Here is an 18,151-nt window from a genome sequence, read left to right as displayed (position 1 = left end):
GAGGCGTGGATTCGGTACCATGAAGTACCATTAAGGAAACATATACCAAGGAGAATGGTAGAACGGTTGTAAATGTCGAAGAGGAGCTAATGAAATGTTTGAATTGTAAAGAGGATATGCTGGTCGTGACAGGTACGATTGCTGCAAAAGAAGAGCACGCAGTCATGGGATACGTTAGTCTAGACGAGAACGAATTTGACGTGCTCATCGAGAATTCCAATGAATTAATTCACACATTTATTTAAATTTTTTATCCCCTAAAATACAGGACGGCCTACCAAACGGGCCTCGGCACAGACACATTGCAAATCAAAACGTTATCTCCAGATGCATTTCTTGGTCAGATACGAGAGTTGGTGGGTAAATGGTCTGAGTAGTGGGAGAGGCGTGTGTTCACATACGCAAGCGAACGAAATACGATGGTGAAGGGAAGGGTGATTTAAAACAGGGTCGTGAAGCGTGAAGATGGACGCAAGTACACGACACTTTTGATTTGGATAGGACGGTTGGTGGAGTTTCGAGTTGAAACAATGGCAAGGGAGAAGGTGACTTTATCGAGTGATTATGTTTGTTGTGGTCCCCTCTGGCATTTTCCACCTTGAGGCTCCCGTCTTTTTGGTGCTGAATATAGAATCCCTCCCAATTCAAATTCGCTGACCTCATATCGTCAAGCGATGCTCTACTGTTGGAACGGAATTCACACATGATTCTGTAATTACACCTGATACTGGTATGTGTTTCATCCATGGCATGATTTGTGCGGTCAAAGGTTGCTAACTACTCGGTGTCGAATCCATAGCGAATCTCACAAACAAAAATCTACGTGCGGGTGACGTTTGTGGAAAAGAACGAGCTTTATGCGATTGGTCACTGGCTAGTGGATTTCAGGAAATTGATGCACTTGTCATCCTTCTGACGGCATAGATTGTTTGGCCGTAAGTGTTTTTTTTTTTGGTTCCATTGGCCAAAATAAACTCGAAGACAACCTTGAAATTACGATACAGACACCATTAGCTTCATTCAATACAAACGTTCCTTCCATTTTCCGTGAAGGCAAACAATAAAAGAGGTTGTGAGCTTGAATATTTATGATTTACTATACTGATTTTTTACAAGAAGATGGATGATGATGGTGGAGCATTACCAAACAACCCCTTCCACGAAGGAGGCATTTTGTAGTCACTGATGCTTAATTTGAGGAGTTGGTTTAGTCCTGATACTACATATTGAGAGTCTGGTATATTGTCTTTAAAAAACATAAAACTGTGTGAGGTGGCCGTCATGGAGCGTTTTTTTGCTGAGAGCGATTTCATAGAATTTGAACATCTCTTTACGTGTTCAAATAAATCACCACCAAGAAAAGTAAAACCCAAACACTGTCACAATTTCACACTCACCTCCTTCAACAGTATACCACAACAAGCACAACAATGGAATACCCCCCGCATCCTGCTTCTCAAACGTTTTGACCAGAAACTTGACTAGGCCAACACCACCACTATTAGTCTCTGTCAATTCCTCCAACTTTGTCCACTGCATCACATCCATCTCTTTGCCATACACACTATTGATCGTACTGGTATTCGACAAAGGAGTATAAAACGTAATAACAGGCCTCGATATCTGTGAATCTATACGTGCAGTCGCGTCTGCACCAGACACGATAATGACACGAGCGACTTGAATCGATTCAGCCCATGCGTGGATTGATGAGGCGAATAGTTGTGATCGGTTTGGTATTATAGTTCCGCGGATTTGGAGGAGGGTTATTGTTGGGGTTTGGGGAGATTGGAAGACTATTTGTTCAAGTGTTGCATCATGTCGAAGTGCGTTGTTTTAGCATTCAATAAGAAACGATGAAGCACCACCAACATCTAATTAGAATAGTGACATACCTTCAAATGAGGTAGTCAATGGATGGATACCCTTGTCACTGAATGCATTGCTCCCAACAACAGGCAAAACAAAGGGCGACTCCAAATGTCCAACCAATTGAGCATTGAGTGACGAAATGAGCAGATCCAGAGACAGCTGGCCAATGTTTCCGATTGAATTGCAAGATGGCTATTTTACAATGGTGTCAGTATCAGGGACATCAAGGAAGCTTTGACATCCAAAAACAAGTTGAATTAAGTAAAGGCATTACAAGTAGCAGCGTCGTGTTGGCAAGCAGCTTTGAATCAAAGCCTAGCTGTGGATGGAATTCAAGTAGAGACACCATCTTCTGACGGAATCACGATGTGTCGTCGAGATGGTCGAGTGTGAGCTTGAAGGGCTAACAGTGACGCGTCCAACAACCACAATCAGAATAACGGACGGCAAATCACAGCTAATTATCAAATAATTACATTTCCGAGTTCCGAGCTGTCTAGATTCTGACACGGCCAAGAACTGGGAACTTCACGGCAGGGCTGGACGTGTTGGTGCATTGAACCGTAATATAACGTGATATCTCGCGTTGTGTTGAATGAACCATCGTGAAAATAGCGAATAGATATATCCACAATTCTATTTTTCCAAGGCAGGCTTCGTGTTACAGGCTTTTGGACCAATGGTTAACACAAGAGGTAGGGTAATAGAACTTTTTATAACTTGATATCCGACTGGAAGTACAAAAGTATGAATGAAAATACGTTTTTATAGTATTTCATTTTATACTTAGTTTCCAAGCCTGCTGCGAGTTGCAGCGGTGTCTAGTGGCCAACTTTTCCGCACTTATAGCGTCGCCCAATAATTCGTAACATACGGAAGCTTCATTATATCTCAAGCAATCCAATTCCATCTAACTGATGATACTACAGCCAATACGATGGAGACGAGCCGTTTTCCTGGCAATCTTTGCAATGATTCTCTTCAATTCCCGACGATCTAGTTTCAGAAGCCCTGCTTCTAGTGTGATGGGAGATTCGAAGACGGCCACATCGATCTCTGGCTGGTCATGTCCCTTCAAGATCTAATAAAAGAATGATACTAGTTGCAAGTTGATTTGAGTTGGTTCTAAAAGTGGTGCTGGCAGAAATCATCAAAATCAAACTGTTTGCAACTTACCATGATATCCTCTAATTGCCCCTGGTCTAAGACATAAATGTTTCCTTTTAAGCCCGTGATCTGATAGCGGATCAACCGTATGCGTATGGTGAGACCCTTGACACGTGAAGATGTTGCTTCTAAATCCTAAGTTGAGACCGAGTGCGGCCATTCAGTCAGGATGAATACATACATTGTATGATCTTGCCATGTGGTTGCGTTCGTCACTACATTTGTGTTCGTGGTGTTGCAAGGCATGACACATATCTTTATGCCATTCATCTTTAGACCAGAGGGCCTGTCGGAAATCTAATGGCGAATGGACGTCTACAATTCGACCGTTTAGTCATCTTGGGTCAAGTCAATTGTATTGTCAATGATAGTTGTGATGGTTTCAGGCGGTAGGAGTTTGGCCACCAATTTAAAGAATGTCTACAGAGAATGTCGAGTCAATGCCAGGAACATTAATTTCCAAACTTGGAACCATACATTCTATTGAAAAGGTCCGAAGTTGCTAACTACTACCACCAAGGTTGGTTACGAGTTGGGCCGCTTCGACAAGCCCCAAATGATCCAGAATGCTTTCCGTCTAGTTTTACGTTCCAGAGGGGTGTTTTCGGCAATCTGGTCGTAGACACCTTCGGCTAAGTGCCTACGTTCTAAGTTCAACCAAAAGCTAGATGAAGAATAGAAACGATTGTTATTGCAAACGAGTTCATAAAAACATTTTGAAGGGAACAGTTGTGTCGTGGCTTACCAAAAAATAGGTCTTGTACCTCACGTTAATTCAATATCCAAACATTTTGATGTTGGGGATAACCTTTACGTATAGGCATGAAGAACACGTTTAAATTAAAGTTCCAAGTATCAGTGGAGATAGGCAGCTCATGTCCTTTGTTGTCTACGTAACGAGGTCGTATTCAATTCCTCAACCATAAACACAAGTGTCACGCTAAGATGGCCGCTACTAGTAGTAAAGCCCGCATCTGGACCGCCACTAGACTATGGATTGCAGCTGCCCTGATACGTGGTCAGGACCTAACCACCTCTCCAGTTCGACACTGTCATCAGCAAGTTCGTTTTTACGCAAATGCAAATCGTCGAAATTCAGAAAGGAACAACATGGATTCTGATATGTGCGTTGAATTTATTCGTGTTATTGGTACTGAATTGATCTATCCATTTACTAATCTCGGCCTTAATGTAGATCAAATCAGGTTGGGATCAACTTTTTTTTTTCATGAGCCAAACATCAAATTGACGTAGCTTTCAACCCATTAGCTATCATCATCTTCAGGAGTCAAGGATGAATTAGATCTACTAGATAGTGTATTAAAGGCACCAGTTCGATCATCTGTTATGGCTGGCCCGCTGCCACAGCTTGTTAGCAAAATCTCAACAGATCTACTCAACTTGCACCTCTACGATGCTGAAGCTAGTGCCACTGACGCAGCACCATCTACGAATCCAGAACAAGAGGAGAACGCACCTGTGACGCTAGATCAATTCAATAAGGTCATACGATGGAATGCATCTGAGAAACGAGTCAAGCAAGCTGAAGCAGCCTTCAAACTCATATCAGAAGCAGGTTTCAAACCAGATCTAGATTCACACCTGTATCTCGCATCAGCATATGCACGAGTCGGGATGCTCGAAGCCACACGTCTCCAAATCGTAAAGGCCGAACAAGCAGGATACCTGCCAGATGTTCGTGCATATGGAATTCTGATTAACGCATATGTAAATCGTGGGAAATTGGCCGAGGCGTTTGGTGTATACGAGTATATGAAGGATTATAAGATTGGGCCTACACAGGAGATATTCACGTCGCTTATCAAGGGCTGTATACGTGCAAAGGACATGGATCGAGCATGGAAGACATACGAGCATATGAGAATGAATGTCGCTCCACCGGATGTATACACGTACTCGTTAATGATTCACGCTTGCTCGAAAACCAAGGACGCCGAACGGGCGCTGGATTTATTAGCTGATATGACTGAACGTGGAATACGACCAAACGCCTATACCTTTAATTCACTCATCGCTGCGTGTGGATCACGGGCTGATTACTGGCCACAAGCATTAGAGTTATTAGAACGTATGATTGTGGAAGGGTTTATACCACAACTCATTACATATAAAATATTGCTAAAGGGTGCTGCACTGCATGGTGATGTACGACGAGCACGATCTGTATGGAATGATATGGTTACGAGAGCTGCTGTAGATGCTGCTTATCGACCTGACGAGGCATGTGTAGTTAGTATGATGCATGCTTTTGCTCAAGGTGTAATGGTTTGGAATGCTACAGGTGCCAAGTTCCTCAAAGCAGCAGCATCTGACTCTGTAGATAACAATTCATCATCAACGGATACCCACTCGAACGGCTTAAATGACATTGTAGATGAAGAAGGTGAAACCATTGATACCAACTCCACTGACTCCCATACAGAAACCACAGCCCTAGCACCACTTGATGATACCAATTCAGAATATCCCATATTCCGTCGTACGGAATGGAATACCAACGCATGTTTTGAAGATACAAAACAGATGTGGCAGTGGGTTGCATCACAAGCTCCAGCTCCCATCATCGTACAAGGTGCTGATATGCATATTGCGGAGGCTACCAGCAGCAGCAGTAGTAATTATGTTAAACATCTGCTTGAAGAGCCAGCATCGCCGCTCTCGGATACGAATGAGGATGGTGTTTTGTCGAGGTATGTCAGCGATTGCATTCGGGCCAAAAAACAAGATGTTATGCTGATTTGGATTACCACCTTTTTATCACTTCTAGCACCGATCTTCAACTATCCAATACGCCAGAATCCTCCCAAGATCCCAACGCCGCCTCACCACACACCCCAATGCCCATCACGCTCCCACTCCTCGACGCCTATCTCGGTGTCTTCTGCAAACGACCATCATATAGCAAATCCGCCGAGCACGCTCTCGACATCTACAACACCGAATACGCTCGCTGGGGTATATCGCCTGGCTCGTATACATACCAATCCATGCTTCGACTCGTTACCAAAGCATCCAAAGTGTCCAAAGAGCAGCGTTTGGATGTGTGGAAACAGTATATGGCGTGGGATGAGGTGCTAGAGGATAAGCTGAGTTTGAGAGTGTTGGATAAGATTGAGAAGGAGGCGATTAGAGTTAAGGAGGGAAGAGGAAGGGAGACTATGTTTCAGGCTTTTGTGTTGATGATTCAAGGTTATGCTCGGTATGTAACTGTTGTTGTGAAAGAACGTCGTAATTCTGGCATCAGACGGACGTACTCTCGTTTTATACTCACACAAATTTTCCAGTGCTAACGAACTCCAAGAAGGCCTCATCACACTCAAAGAATCCAAAACCTTCCGACCACACGTCCCCAACTATCTGCCCCAAATCCACTTCAAATCAGTATGGAATCTAGTCGAACGCATCCGTAACGAGGCTGAAATCAACGCCAACTGGGATTTAGCCAAACAGTTGCTTGAAGTATGTCCACAGCTGGACGACAAGGATAAAGCTACACGAGCTGTATTGAGTATGCTGAGACAGAAGTTTAGAGGGACGCCAGTGATGAAGAGTTTTGAGTTGGTGTCGACGCCGGATTTAAGGGCTATATCAATTGATAAGAGTAAGAGTAAGAGTCGGAAGAGGGTTAACAGGAAGTAGGATGCGGTTGGTGAATGTAGTAGATGACCTCTTAGAACGATCGCCGGTAGATTATGCGGCTCTTAAATGCCTAGGATGTTTTTTGGTAACAATTCATCACCTCGTTCGCAACTGTTTACGTGCCAATCGCGTATGAAATGCCAAATGCGTCAGATTCTTCTCGCGTCTTCTACTTTGTTGTTCTGTTCTTACCTCATGCAAACTATCATACTCCTGGCAGGACGTTTGGTCAAAAGCTCTTCAACTTCGCATGTTGGGGCTAGTCTTCTGAGAGAGTCACTTGAATAGCTTGGTACATGAATAGGCACTTGATTCCTGCTGCTCCTTCTTTGCATTGACGTACATCGGATGCTTTAAGATCTCGCAATGGACCATCTGGACGAAAACGAAAACACTTCAGGCAGTGATTCGTCATATGGCAAATGTATGTGAGATCCATGCTATATGTGTGTGGCAGTATCAGATCTGCTATCTACCACATCATCTACCTCCTATCTCTATTATGAACTCCACATCAACCACATGTGAAGCTAACCTCAAAAAAAATCTTCCACAGACTGGAGCGAATGGTTTTCGCAACAAAAAGGCAACGAATTCTTTTGTGAGGTGGACGAAGAATACATCCTAGATCGATTCAATCTCACTGGTCTCAATGCCGAAGTATCCCACTACAACCTGGCCTTCGATATGATTACAGATTCAATCGAAGAGGAAATCGATGAAGATTTACGTAGCGAGGTAGAAAAGAGTGCTAGACACTTGTATGGATTGATACATGCCAGATATGTAATTACGGCTAGGGGGCTGGCAAAGATGGCTGAGAAGTTTAGGACGGGGGAGTTTGGGAGGTGTCCTAGAGTGCTGTGTCATAATCAGACTAGTTTGCCGGTTGGCATGTCGGATTTGCCAGGGACAAAGTCTGTCAAGGTATTTTGTGGTTCTCAACTGCTTCATGTTTTCTCACCTATAGATTGTAACGACCAATCCTTTTGACATAGTTATACTGCCCACGCTGTGAAGACGTCTACAACCCCCCATACCGGCGGCACGCAATGATTGACGGTGCATACTTTGGAACATCTCTCCCACATTTATTACTACAAGTCTATCCAAACCTCATCCCACAGAAATCCACTGAACGCTACGTTCCAAGAATATTTGGATTCAAGATACACCCTCTAGCACGAGAACAACGTAAACAGGATGAGATTAGAGAGGCTCAAGTGGGGAGATTGGAGTCTGAAGAGTAGTGGTATGATGTGGTATTGAAGATTTCGTATAATTAGACGTGGGTATGTGGGGCGAGTGTGGGGGGATAATGAAATGGAGATACGCTTAAATGGAAGCACTCACTCATGACTCACACAGACACACACAACACAACATCATAAAGTAGCATGTTTTTCTCAACACAAATATGGGGTTTGTTTCTTTCGCATGGTCTTTTGTTTTACTTTAATTGTATAGTAATATATCGATTGACAAAAATTATAAGCCAAATTATTTTGTAAGCTACTATTATTATTGTCCACTACGCTGTCCTCAACTACTATTTAGCAAAACTTGAACGCATCACCCAAATCAATCGAAGCCATCTTCATTGCAACTCTAGCCTGCCTTACAGGCGGTTCTCTCACAATAACTACAGGTGCTAGTGGGACTAGCCTAGCTGGAGCAACACCCAATGTACAGCTTGCCCTTAACAGTTTCGCACGTTCCCGTATGAGAGCAGCTTTTGTTTCCTGCTCAACCCGTTCTATTTCCTTGGCCTCTCGAAAAGCCTTCCTTGACTTTGTCAGCTCCGTATCACTACCCAGTATACTCGACGCAGCAGATATAAACGTATCGTAAACTCCTTTATCGTGTGATGGATATGCGACCTCCCAGCCAGAAGCACTCGGCGACGATGCTGATAAATCCGTTCCAGAATCATGACGAAGCAGCGGCACGTCCAGCAAATCAAGCGTGTCTCCAATAACAGCAGATTTAACTCTCGTGTCCAGTTCCGAATCACACGTGAATGATGGCGAGTGGTTTACTTCAAGCACCCAGGGTTTGAGTTTCGAGTCTAGCATTATATCAAAGCCGAGGATTTCAAAACATGGGGAGGAGGAGTGTTGTTTTGTGGATGTTTCCATTCGTTGGCGACATGCTGCGATAGTTTTTTCAAGTGCAGGTTGAGCGATTACGATTGTCTTGACGATGACACTCTTGATTTGGGACCATACGTCTCTGCTGGCGTCTGTATCTTGCTCGCGTATCCAGTCCAGGACGGACGACATGGACCTCTTGCCACCTTCCAGCTCGTCTTTTGAGGCGGCGACAAAGGTCGGGTCGTCTTTATTCACTGCGTAATTCGTCAAGTGCATCGTGACGTGACTGAAATTCTCCTTTGATGGCTGCACGTATTTCTTGGCTGCCAGCCTGGCAAGCCCATCCTTATGCACATATATCAGCAACGGATTCACACTCAGCACGAGCGCATACACCCTCAGATCGAATTTGTGGCCATCGAGCAAACACGGTTTGGCAATATACTCTTGCACGACAACCTCACTCGGGAGTATAGGGCCTCTTGGCACTGGCACATCCAATGATATGTTGGCCGACACGAAACTACTGGCACGTTCCATAGCGAGTTTGAATCCTTCTTCGTCTGAAAAGAGTTGGATTCCTTTACCCTGGCATCCTGCGTCTGGTTTGGCGATGAAGGTTTTGGTGGTGTTGGATTTGATTGCGAGTGTTAGAGATGCGAGATCTGATGGGACGCGGTATGTGCGTGGGGTGAAGGAGTAGTCATCGGGGAAGAGGCGGTGCATTCGTGCGAGGTTGCGTGCGAGACGTGATTTTCTCTAACAGAATGAAGAAGGAACTTGTGAGCTTGAGGTTGAGAGACAATACGAGACAGATCTTGCTTCACAAATGTGATTAAAATCATATCGGCAGATGAGATTGTGCTTGAGAGACATAAAACACCTAGTGCATCCAAAATGTGTGTTGATGAAAACCCCCCACGACTCACACAAATGGACTCCATTCCAGGAAAATGATTAATCTTTTGACCAACAGTCATATCAAGTATCCTCTCCACAGATACATTCGTATCAATCCACTGCAAAGTCCAGTTTGCGTCAACGGCACCAGGTTTACACTGAACATAATTTCGAGATTTGAGCACGTCCTTGACGATATCGTATTTTGTCAGAGATGTGTCGCAGATCCTACGTGACATTATTTATATTAAGAGCCCTTTTTTGGGATGGTGGAGGTCGTTCTAATTACTGCAAACTGTGCACGGAACATAAATTACGGTTCGACTCGACCACCTCGTACATATTTGGGGAACGTGGTCAGATCCCGACGTGGAGAATGCTTCCAAAACTGGAATTTGCTTTTTAAAACGCGAGATTGTTTGTTCTACTTTAAGATGGAACGTCGCAGCGTCTCGCTTTTTCATTTGCCCATTCAAACAACTTGACCCTTTAACTAAGGATGGCAGCATTAAGACTGACTAGACTCGCAGTCACCACGCTAAGGCAGCCTATTTTAAAGCCAGTATCCGTATTATCTACACGTCGATTCTTGGTCGTTGACAACAACCCATCAGACAAGAAGGAACAGACTCCAGCTGCTGCAAAGTATCTTGGATATGCTGGACTGATACCCTACCTGGCGACAACCGGAGTAGGAGTTTATATGCAGGAACTTGGTCCTCTGCTTGCTGAAGTGCAGGGGCAGTACGGTATGACATTTTGAGGTTTGAAGCATTCAAGCATCTGAACATTTCCAGTTCACCACAACCAACTCACTCTTACGCCGATTATAGGAGCATGCATCCTATCATTCATGGGCGCGGTGCACTGGGGTCTCGCAATGTCAAACTATGGCAACCCACCATCAAACACATCCCGCTACATCCTCTCAACAGCGCCGTCCCTCGTCGCATTCGGGTCGTTGCTCATGACGCTCCCCGAATACACACTGGCTACACAATTGGGTGGCTTTATCGCTTTATTGGTATATGATTTACGGGCACGGTCTAGAGGGTTGGTTAATACGTGGTATCCCGGGTTACGAATACTGCTGACGAGCGTCGTGTCAGTTTGTATTGGGACGACATTGTATGTGAAGTATGAGAGGGGGAATAGGCAACGGGCGCTTGATGAGGCGCAGATGTGAGGTGCGAGTTTGGTGTGGTGTTGTAAGACGGGTTGTATCAAAATGGGGAACGAGTCCTTCTTTTTGGGTGTAAATAATAATAAACAATCATGGTAAATATTGAAAACAGATGATCTTCCGAATCTTTCACAAAAAGAATTGGATTATGATTGCCCTTATAAATTTTACTGCAGGTCTTTCAAGAAGCCGAGGATGAATTCTCCCACTATTTCAGGAGCCTCTACATGGCAGTAATGTCCTTTTTGAAATATAGTGTTATTGACGATCAAAAAAAGCTCAACTAAACCCGAGACACGGTTCTTTACCTAGCCCTTCCATACTCTTAATCTCAACCTTCCGAGACGAAGTCAACGACTTAGAAACATCTTCCATCTCTTTCAATGGATTCGCGAAATCGGGGTCTGCTGTGCCAACCACTAGCAACACTGGAGCTAAAATTAACAAAATATGTGAGCATGAGCGACCCCATCCAAACACAAAGCGAAGTAATCTAGACATACCGGTAATCTTACTCGCAACCGCAAAACAATTATTCTTTGTCGCCCTCACCATCTTGCCCAACGCTGCAATCTGCCCTGCATCCTTTTTCAAGTTTTGGAAGATGGCGTTGGCTTGTGTTTCCAGGTCTGACGGTGGAGTCTTTTTGAATAGGGACTTCCAGTATCCTATGGATGAAAGGCCGTCAGGAATTAGCAAAAAAACAAAAAATGTTTGCACAGCTCGTAAGGATTCTTTTCTACAGCGTCGAACATACCAACCCAGCTAGACGCTCCCCATAATGAGTTGAAGAGTAGGTGACTTATTGGTCTGAAATATGTGTCTAACAACCAAACGAGTCGTGAGGGCTTGCTTTTATCACAAAGCACCAAAAAACGACATTCGAAACAGCTAACATACCAGCACTCTGATCCCTCACAATCCCACCAAGACATATGATCGCATCCACCTTATCAGCATGAGTACCCGCAATATAAAAACTGGAAGCACCGGTAAACGAGTTGCATACAATGGTTGCATGCGATACGCCAGCTGCGGCCAGGACAGCCAATGCGTCACTATAGAGAAACGCAAGCCGAGTAAGAATGTATTAAGTAAGAGAAGGGGTGTGGTGCAGAGAGCAATACACTTACGACGCAGAATCCTCTGGCCTGAAATCCGTAAACCCAGCTGATTTCGAGTCACCACTAGCTCGCAACTCACTAACGAGCACACGGTATCCAGCTTGTCGTAATTTTGGTGCAAGGAATCTAACAGTTTGACCAATATTGTCACAATCATGTTTTGATGTACACAAAAGCAAGACACAAAGAACGCATATTGTGCGTACCGGTAACTTTGCCTTATATCTCCGATTCCAGGGAGACATAAAATGACTTTGTCGTTTCCCGTCTCGCCACTGTCTTCATACACGATTTGACCACCACCGTTCGAAAACGTGTGTGGTGTCTTGTCCTCGAAAATGGTTGGTAGTGCTGCTGATGCTGCCATGCCTTTGAAGGTTGATAGTTGTTCTTTGGTGGGTTTTGATGGTTGGATTGCTTGCTTTGCGGGTCTTGCTTTTAATCACGATTTTTTTACACGTTGAACACACACAGCCAATCGCGGTGTGGGAGATGTTGGTTGGTCCACAGTTAGTATAACGATTTTTTACACGTAGGGCGTCTGTAATTGAAAAGATCTGTCTGCATCAATGCGGACGTATCTGAAGGGTGCGGCTGACATTAAGCTCAACAGCAGAAATCTGCGAAAAGAACAAGATTGCGAACCTGCTTTCCAAAAGATCGATAACTCAAATTGTCAAGATCACAAATGCTGATGATACTAGACTTTTTTTTGCTTTAAAGTCCGTTAGCAAAACGAAATACAAACCATAGCACAACTACAGCTACTATTTCCGTTTCAAACTTCCAACCCTGTACACTACACCAAATATACCCTATCTATTTAAACGGCTCAAACCTCTGCTGTAGGGGTGGCAGACTCGACCCGGGTATTGACGACGACGGTGGCATCGGTAACGGCAGCGTTGCAGCAGCAACACTACCATTACCTCCTACAAATTGACGATTTCCTCCTCCTGCAGCCTGAAATCTCAACATGAGATCTCGAAGCATATCACTCCAATGCGCAGCACTGTGCACGGTAGGAGTCATGGAATCTAGTGCTCGGAGTGCCATTGTTTCAGCTGGACAATCTTGAATCAAGTCTGGTGCGAGACGTCGGATGATTACTGCACTGAGACCCAGCAGATACAGGGCAAACTATTTTGTAATTACAAGGTGTTAGGAGTAAACGAAAAACGGGTTTCTTTGTATTGTCAAACACACCTGCGTAACGATAGAAGCACCATCAGAATATCCTGGCCGTTCAGCCAACAATATGCCCAAAATATTCACGGCTGCCTTAAGTGACGACACAGTGGGAACGACAGATGACGTTGATTCTCGTGTTTGCACAGCTTTAGCTACCGCTGGAGCATGCAAACCACATCGGAGTCCATGGAAGGTTATCAACAGACACGGTGCGAGTACCGTAGGTGGGTCACACGATTCCAGGCTAGACCTAAACACACATAGTGTTTATAGATGAGAAAAAGTTGGTGGTGTTCATAAAAAAGAAAACGAGCTTCGCTTTTTTGGTGTTTGTTCAAAAGTGTCGCTTTTCTGTTGTGACGGAAATGTCAATGTAAACAGGCCCAAACAACATACTTACGAAAAGCTTCCTTGTCGTTTCTCCGAGTCTCGTACCCATTGCGGCAAGTCCCAATACCACTGCAAGAGTCCCCTGTCGAGGCCTTCAAGCTCGAAAAAATATGGTGTCTGTTCATTTGATGGTGCAACTGACGCAGCCGTATTTGGTGGCGTTACTTGGTGGAAAATTGCGAATGATGGTAGCTGCTGTGTGTTGTTAGTATTGCCAGTATTGGTGGGTATAGATGCAGCATTTGGTGGATATGGCATGGGAGAGAATTCTGGGTATTGTAAAGGCACGTTCGGTGCTCGAGAGAGACCAAACAGATGATAAAAGTGGTGTGTTATGCGATGTGCTACACATCCAAGTCTTAGTAGGGCTTCTGCTGGTCTCCAGGACTGATCACTTATGAATGTCGGGTTGACTCCATGGGCATATCCCCATATAAATTCTGGTTGACGGAAACGTTAGTACAGCTGTGAGAGCGACTTGCACATACACCGTACCAGGAGCCGGAGGTTCCAAAGTGGTCTTGACATGGTCGGGAATTTGCGGTGTCCGACCTGGGAAGAGCACAAACCTACAATAAGATTAGCTATCTGGAAACAGATACGGATACATCGACATTCTTTTTTTTCTGGTAAATGTACTTACGACAGGTACAAGTCCAAAAGCACCACACCATACCAAGTCCGTCTTTTTGCTTCGGCAACCAAGAATCGTTGATCACCGATATCTGGTATCGGCAGTTCCTTGTCTAGACCTAGCAATTGAGCTAGCCGTACCGCCATTGCTAGTTGATAGTGGAATGAGTGACTTTGATCAAAGACATTTCATCAATAACAACGCGGGTACCTAGGTATTCGGATACTAGATTCAGGCGATCACTGATGCTAGCATACATACACAAGAGCAATAAACCTTGCACCGTTTCATACGTCAGGTTCACCTCAAGGGCCTGCGATAGGGTTGCTTGTGCTCTCATAAAGTATTCGTCCCCACTTCGCCTATAATTGGGCCCCAAGCACGTCAGACAAAGCAACGCAACTTGCGCCGTCTGTGACTATTTTCAACAAATGTTGTTTTAGGTAAGCCAAGCATACCAAGAAGGATGACCGGGAGGAGGCGGTTGTGACGACCTGACTTTCGCAAGAGCACACATTGCATCCAGTAATAGAGGAGCATGTGGTTTCCAAGGCTCACAAAAGTCGACAGAATGTAGTATGTTATATGGAACGTCAGGATGAACTGCGGTGTTAGACATACCGCGTGAGCCGACATAACTCGACCCCAATTTGTCAAATTAGGAAACTGCAAGATTGTACTACCAAAACAGAATTCAAACCGCACTACATACCGTGAGTGAAGAATAAATCAATGAGATCCGCTATTCCAAGAGCCGATCGACCAACAGCGTCAGGCGATGGGTCCCTCTTGTATGGATACTCTGGTGGGATGGGCTCATCCTTCAAAATAAACCATTGTTTGTCAGAGGAATGTTGATGTTGATGAAACGGTATGTAAGACTGCGATGAATTCCTTCTGACAGGACTTGGAGTCGTTGTGGGTGATGCCGACAGGGCCGGGCTAGGTGTTGGTGTTTCGTGTCGTGGCGAAGTTGGCGAAGCAGAGGCAGAAGCTTTTGCTCCACGTCCTATACCAGATCCGGGCTTGCGCCCACTATATTCACAGACTTCACCAAAGGCCAGACATCCTAGATCGCAATGGGGTTAGCTATAGGGGCTTAAATATGCCGAAACCGGCCTAACTTATACTTTATTTCAAAAAAATTGAATGCTGATGTTAATTTTGCATCAAAAGACGACGAGAGATGCATCAATGTGAGCCACAGAGGGACTCACTTGTACAAAATGGTCTGACGGAGTCACATTTCTCCTTTCGTTTCCTACAATTCTCGCATGCCTTTCTTAGTGACGTTGAATTGTTGCCGAAGACGGGTGGTTTTCGACGGTTTGGCCTCGTGGATGCAGAAGAAGAGCCCCCAGATACATGTTGGATGCTCATTCACTCCAGTGGTAGCAGGTGCAGTCGATTTGTTGTAAGATGAGCTCCGCTTTTATTGAAAAATGACATGGAAATTTCGATGTTTTTCCACTCCCAAAAACAAGACACAACACAAGCCTGGAACGAAAACGGTGGGAGATCTATGTAAATTTGCCCTGGTCTGAATAAAGGAAATGTATCTGATATGTGGCCATAAATCATATGATCGTATTATAGTCAAGACCGTCCATGCGGAAGTCCTCGTTGGCGTACATACCTTGTTTCGATGATGTGCTTCGCATGCGGACATGTGATGCATTGTACTCTCTCCTTCCAGACAATAATGGATACAGTAGGTAAACGTTGATAGATAGCTCTCTAACGTGCGCATGTCCATGGACCATAGATCTCGTAGCTTGGCTTCACTCCTTGACACAACAAACTTCAATATCGTAAATCACGTGTCCCTGACAACAAAAATTCCCTGTCATGCTATCTGCAATGAATAATATTTAGTGATCATTCGAGTTGTCAAAACATTCTGCTTGTAACTCACATATCTCAGCACTTCACACAATCCAAACACCCAAACTATCAATAGAATGGACAAGCAGCTGTATGAGCAGTCCACCCAGTATCGGCATTGGCGGAGGACATCGTCTGAGTTACTTCAGATCCGGCAAGATACACACTTGCAAGCTGTCGAGCGAGTAACATTGTTGCTAAAAGATGAATTGGTAAGGTGCAATGATGTTAGACGTTTGCTTAATAAATCATCACTTAAACTAACATATAATATGTTTACTCTCACCATAATAGAGACACAAGAACTCTATTTCCGCTGATGAGTTGCCATCTCCTCCCACATCACAGCAAATTCACAATGTCGTCAAGTTTTTCGAGCATGGAGCACACAACTTTAGTGAGCACTTTCGTAACCTCAACAAGGAAACCAATAAGAATTGGTCAGACCGGGTAGACTTTACCGTCGAGGCAAGCCTTAATATGTGTAATGTTGTTTGATGCAGTCGTTGTACTGACATGTTCAACATCACAGGCCACTGCGATCATCTTTCTCAAACGATGGGCGCTATACAACTCGTTGATCGACCATGATCAGAAGCTACTTCCGTAAGAGCTTGACGGATTGTGCGGACGTTACATACAAAAAGTGCTGATTTCAACTTGGACTCGCACAACAGGGCGACCTGCTTATACTTGGCTCTGAAATGTGAAAATGTACCTATCGCTCGTGACGAATACCTACTCGCTCTAGGCAAAACAGCACCCTCAGCCGAACAATTGCTCGACTACGAAGGACGCATCTTGCAAGGAATCGGATTTGAATTGAGTGTTCGACATCCATTCTGGCCATTGAAGGGGTTTTATATCAAATTGCATGTAGGGTTATATGTATAGACGTCAATTGCGATGGGTTGCTCATTGATCATAATTCCTGTACAGGAGTATATACAAGCCACAGCACCAGCCATGCTTCATTCAAGTCACTTTGGAAACCTATCGAAATCATATGCTGAAGCTCATCGCCTGGTTTTGGCTTCTTCATTGACGGATCTGTACTTTACACATTGGCCAGCACAGATTGCTCTTATTTGCTTGCGAGTTGCTTGTAAACGTCACTTTTTAGAGGATGTTATGCAGCAGTGAGTATTTGATGGATTTGTCAACAGTCATTGGTAGTCTGTGTAAGTATGAGTGTGTTTACTCAACACATACTGATTCCAACTCTTGCAACCCAAGGTATATGCAAAACATTGAACTAGCAAGCCTGGCCATTGAAGAGGAAGAAAGGACACCAGAGCAAACTCTATTACAACAGACGCAGAAACAAGAAGCGCTCTTGGAATTGATGAAGGATGCAGAACATCAAATACTAGAAGTCGAACCACTCATCACTCCCTCACACCCAAAACACCTGGATGCAATATCCGCACTTCGTAAAGTTGCATCAGAAGCCAATAAGGCTATTAGACCGTATTTGAGTCCGTTGCTGGATGCGAATAGCTACTCGTGAGATGTTGTGTTCTGATGAGTTTGATCATGAGACTTGTTTGGTGTGCACTCACTTACACGTACCGACCTCTAGATCTAAACGAGTAAAGGAAGAAGCAGAGCAAGAGCGTGAACGTAAAAGAATGAAAAAGAATGCTGGCTTTCAACTCAAGAATGAAGCGTTCAGTAATGTGTTTGGGGCAATTGATGTAGAGAAGGGAGCAGAGTAAGATTGTAGAACATTGACGGCTCTGTAAAATGTAAATAAGGCAATTATATATGTCGCATAGATAGAAACATAGAAACGCGTTCGTCCAAAGTTCAGCCAGAAAACACGTCCTGTTCCAAAAAAGCGGCACAATTTCGTGGAAGATAATTGACCACTCTTTTTTTTGTGTGGTCACGACCATTTAGCCAAAAAGGAACATCGTGAAAGTGCAAGGTTTGGCCTCAACTTTGTCCGAACTAAGGTGTAGCTCTTAAGCAACCCTCAAACTCTTCCTCAATCAAGAAAATTCATTAAACAAAAGTTTGGAGGATTCGGTATTCTCTGTGATTCAGAATC

At 44.3% G+C, this 18,151-nt stretch overlaps 8 protein-coding genes across 8 annotated transcripts; 4 read left to right on the top strand and 4 right to left on the bottom strand.

Moving 5' to 3' along the window:
• Nucleotides 1-1,109: 1,109 nt before the first annotated feature.
• SmJEL517_g00190 (uncharacterized protein) lies at nucleotides 1,110-2,221 on the bottom strand (the record flags this gene model as incomplete). The annotated part of the gene is made up of 4 exons (XM_031166120.1): nucleotides 1,110-1,246; nucleotides 1,398-1,796; nucleotides 1,896-2,064; nucleotides 2,147-2,221. 4 exons carry the CDS (start codon nucleotides 2,219-2,221, stop codon nucleotides 1,110-1,112), a joined length of 780 nt encoding a protein of 259 aa, XP_031028087.1.
• A 1,763-nt stretch (nucleotides 2,222-3,984) lies between these two features.
• SmJEL517_g00189 (uncharacterized protein) lies at nucleotides 3,985-6,699 on the top strand (the record flags this gene model as incomplete). The annotated part of the gene is made up of 4 exons (XM_031166119.1): nucleotides 3,985-4,101; nucleotides 4,309-5,750; nucleotides 5,828-6,259; nucleotides 6,345-6,699. 4 exons carry the CDS (start codon nucleotides 3,985-3,987, stop codon nucleotides 6,697-6,699), a joined length of 2,346 nt encoding a protein of 781 aa, XP_031027882.1.
• Nucleotides 6,700-7,065: 366 nt separating this feature from the next.
• SmJEL517_g00188 (uncharacterized protein) lies at nucleotides 7,066-7,949 on the top strand (the record flags this gene model as incomplete). The annotated part of the gene is made up of 3 exons (XM_031166118.1): nucleotides 7,066-7,123; nucleotides 7,256-7,626; nucleotides 7,698-7,949. 3 exons carry the CDS (start codon nucleotides 7,066-7,068, stop codon nucleotides 7,947-7,949), a joined length of 681 nt encoding a protein of 226 aa, XP_031027881.1.
• Nucleotides 7,950-8,252: 303 nt separating this feature from the next.
• On the bottom strand, nucleotides 8,253-9,931 carry SmJEL517_g00187 (uncharacterized protein; the record flags this gene model as incomplete). Its single annotated transcript, XM_031166117.1, has 2 exons — nucleotides 8,253-9,551; nucleotides 9,722-9,931. 2 exons carry the CDS (start codon nucleotides 9,929-9,931, stop codon nucleotides 8,253-8,255), a joined length of 1,509 nt encoding a protein of 502 aa, XP_031027884.1.
• Nucleotides 9,932-10,191: 260 nt separating this feature from the next.
• SmJEL517_g00186 (uncharacterized protein) lies at nucleotides 10,192-10,878 on the top strand (the record flags this gene model as incomplete). Its single annotated transcript, XM_031166116.1, has 2 exons — nucleotides 10,192-10,441; nucleotides 10,526-10,878. 2 exons carry the CDS (start codon nucleotides 10,192-10,194, stop codon nucleotides 10,876-10,878), a joined length of 603 nt encoding a protein of 200 aa, XP_031027883.1.
• Nucleotides 10,879-11,042: 164 nt separating this feature from the next.
• SmJEL517_g00185 (uncharacterized protein) lies at nucleotides 11,043-12,366 on the bottom strand (the record flags this gene model as incomplete). The annotated part of the gene is made up of 7 exons (XM_031166115.1): nucleotides 11,043-11,116; nucleotides 11,184-11,309; nucleotides 11,379-11,543; nucleotides 11,633-11,698; nucleotides 11,776-11,933; nucleotides 12,009-12,125; nucleotides 12,206-12,366. The coding sequence occupies 7 exons, from the start codon at nucleotides 12,364-12,366 to the stop codon at nucleotides 11,043-11,045; spliced, it is 867 nt and encodes a 288-aa protein (XP_031027886.1).
• A 452-nt stretch (nucleotides 12,367-12,818) lies between these two features.
• Nucleotides 12,819-15,977, bottom strand: SmJEL517_g00184 (uncharacterized protein; the record flags this gene model as incomplete). Its single annotated transcript, XM_031166114.1, has 9 exons — nucleotides 12,819-13,139; nucleotides 13,206-13,440; nucleotides 13,591-14,020; nucleotides 14,076-14,149; nucleotides 14,224-14,362; nucleotides 14,425-14,576; nucleotides 14,673-14,817; nucleotides 14,927-15,283; nucleotides 15,851-15,977. 9 exons carry the CDS (start codon nucleotides 15,975-15,977, stop codon nucleotides 12,819-12,821), a joined length of 1,980 nt encoding a protein of 659 aa, XP_031027885.1.
• Nucleotides 15,978-16,175: 198 nt separating this feature from the next.
• On the top strand, nucleotides 16,176-17,816 carry SmJEL517_g00183 (uncharacterized protein; the record flags this gene model as incomplete). Its single annotated transcript, XM_031166113.1, has 7 exons — nucleotides 16,176-16,310; nucleotides 16,393-16,548; nucleotides 16,631-16,704; nucleotides 16,776-16,974; nucleotides 17,038-17,237; nucleotides 17,335-17,604; nucleotides 17,681-17,816. The coding sequence occupies 7 exons, from the start codon at nucleotides 16,176-16,178 to the stop codon at nucleotides 17,814-17,816; spliced, it is 1,170 nt and encodes a 389-aa protein (XP_031027888.1).
• Nucleotides 17,817-18,151: the final 335 nt, after the last annotated feature.

This window comes from Synchytrium microbalum, assembly GCF_006535985.1.
Source record: "Synchytrium microbalum strain JEL517 chromosome Unknown SmJEL517_scf0001, whole genome shotgun sequence".
Classification (NCBI taxonomy): domain Eukaryota; kingdom Fungi; phylum Chytridiomycota; class Chytridiomycetes; order Synchytriales; family Synchytriaceae; genus Synchytrium; species Synchytrium microbalum.
This window is presented reverse-complemented; position numbering and strand designations above follow the sequence as displayed.